Source organism: Scylla paramamosain, chromosome 11 (assembly GCF_035594125.1).
Source record: "Scylla paramamosain isolate STU-SP2022 chromosome 11, ASM3559412v1, whole genome shotgun sequence".
NCBI lineage: Eukaryota > Metazoa > Arthropoda > Malacostraca > Decapoda > Portunidae > Scylla > Scylla paramamosain.
In genome coordinates this window covers 20,348,523-20,351,022 of record NC_087161.1, presented here as the reverse complement: position 1 = coordinate 20,351,022, position 2,500 = coordinate 20,348,523, and the positions used below count along the sequence as shown (strand labels likewise).

General features: G+C 53.9%; 1 protein-coding gene across 1 annotated transcript in view; it reads left to right on the top strand.

Moving 5' to 3' along the window:
* Positions 1–2,500, top strand: part of LOC135104630 (A disintegrin and metalloproteinase with thrombospondin motifs 14-like) — a 159,952-nt gene that overhangs the window by 63,518 nt on the left and 93,934 nt on the right. Inside the window, 2 exon segments of the mRNA XM_064012161.1 lie at positions 59–1,961; positions 2,281–2,364. Coding sequence (XP_063868231.1) covers positions 59–1,961; positions 2,281–2,364 — 1,987 coding nt within the window.

The window sequence follows — 2,500 nt, the reverse complement described above, 5'->3', positions numbered from 1 at the left end:
TTCCACGCTTGACGTCTTATGTTATTCCCTGCGTGACTCAGTGTTTGTCTGTCGGCAGGTTGGCTCCCACGAGGATGATGGCGGCGGCGACGGCGGCGACGAAGGGCGAGGCTGGAGCGGCGGCGTGGCAGCAGGCGGCGAGGACCTTCCCGTGACCAAGACGCGGGTGGTGTATCCCTTCAGAACTGACCAGTATGGACACGTTATCTCTCCCTATGTGTTCGGCCGCTCGCAGCACCCGCGCCGCCCACGCTCCGTCAGCGGGGCCTCCCAGCACGCCCCTAAGGCCCGCAGAAGAGTGCGTAGGGAGGCAGTCACTGAAGGAGAGACAGAATATCCCGGGCATGGAGACTGGGACATTGTAGAGAGAGAGGAGAGTGAAGGAGATGAGGAGACAGTGATGGAGGAGGTCAATGGTGATGATGATGGTGGTGGTGAAGGTGATGGTGAGGAGGACAGTGACGACAAGTTGTTCATCATGATCAACAACGAGGACGAGGAGCTGTTCCTGAACCTGACGGCCAACACCCGCCTGGTGACGCCCTACACCGTCATCGAGTGGGTGCTGGAGGGCGGCCGGCGGGTGGTGAAAACGGCCTCAGCTTCCTCTGGGAATTGTTTCTATACGGGCCGCCTCAACACCACCTCACACTCCCTGGTGGCCGTCAGCAACTGTGACGGCCTGACGGGCTACATCCAGACCAGTGACGCGGGTTACTTCATCGAGCCCCTCAAGAGGAAGGGCGTGCCGCAGGGCGATCCTGACCTGGAAGCCTCGTCACCTGGGCCACAGCCTCACCTCATCTATAAGGTGGAGGACGTGACCAGCCGCCTTAACCTGTCCCTACAGCAGGACCAGGAGTTCCAGGCAGGCCGCAAGGAGGACGTGGCCGGCTCGCCCTCTCACACGATCGATATTTCAGTCTCGAAAGAAGGTCAAGCAGAAAAAGAAGCTACCATCCTTGAAATAATTCAAGAATTAAATCGGAGACGAAGAAGTTTCTCTCCTTTAGCCTCACGCCGGCCGGAGAAGGCGGAGGCGAAGGAGGAAGGCACTGGAGCGAGGAGAGAGGAAAGTCTTGGCACCAGCAGCATCAGGAGTAGGGACGCAAGCAGGAGGAGGAGGAGATGGTCAGGTAGTGTCCCCAAGTTCCTGAGACGGCCCAAGTTTGTCCCGGCAGCCACGGAGCGAAGAGGACGCTCCGCCCACACCCACACGGCGGAATTCGATGTCCCGCAAGACTACGCCTCCGCAGACAGGCACAGGACGAGGAGGAATGAAGCAGGGGAGGGGGAGGAAGCCACGCCTCAGACAAGTGGACCACAGGCCGGGGCAGAGGAAGAGAAGTCGGGGGGTGAGAGGGAAGAGAATCACGTAGTGAACATAGATAACGACGACCCTGGCAATGAGAGGAGGAAAGGAAAGAAGAGACGAAAGAAAACCGGAAGAAGCAGAGCATGCAAACCTGTAAGAGGAGGAGGAGGGACAGAAGAAGGAGATGAGTCGATAAGTGAGAGAAGCGGCAATAACCTTACAGAAAGTAACGAAGGCGGATGCAAAAAAGTGGGTGAGAGAAGACAAAGAATAATGGAGGAGAGAGCTAGAAAGAGACAGGAGAAGAGAAGACAGCGAGAGGAGAGAAGGAAGGAAAAAGAGCGGAGAAAGCTGGAAAATAGGAAAAAGAGGAAACTGGAGAGGAGAAAACGAAGGAGGGAATGCATGGAGGCGAAACAAGGAGATGAGGGATCCGGGGAAGCGGAAAACTGCGATGTGGAGGAGGAAGAGAGGAGAGAACGAAGGAACCGCAGGAGGGAAGAAAGGCAAAAAAGACGAAAGGAAAAGCAGCGAAGAAAGAAGAGGAAGAAGAAGAGAAAGAAAACGTCTGGAGAAGAAGAAGAGACGGTGGCAGGAGAGAGCAACAGCCAAAGACAAGTCCCAGATGTCCCGTTCTCGCCGCCAAGTAAGTAAACAAAGAAGGAAGGAAAGAACGTAAAGGACGACAAAGACACCACGATAACAAGTTGTAAAAAAATATGATAGATACTTCAAGACTCAGGTGGTCCGGGAATGACATGAAAACACAGACAAGTATTGTATTTCTTGATTTAACTCTCTCTCTCTCTCTCTCTCTCTCTCTCTCTCTCTCTCTCTCTCTCTCTCTCTCTCTCTCTCTCTCTCTCTCTCTCTCTCTCTCTCTCTCTCTCTCTCTCTCTCTCTCTCTCTCTCTCTCTCTCTCTCTCTCTCTCTCTCTCTCTCTCTCTCTCTCTCTCTCCCCGCAGTCTCCTCCAGGACCCAGGACCCCTTTGAAGGCCTCACCTGGGACGGCTACTCACCTGATATGTGGGAAACTCAGGTGGCGGCAGGTAAGTTCATACCAACGTTGTTGTTGTTGTTGTTGTTTTTGTTGTTGTTGTTGTTGTTGTTGTTGTAGAAATTGTGACTAGTTGATGTTGGAGGTAGTGTTGGTAGTGCCAGTAATAACAGTACGTAATAACAGTA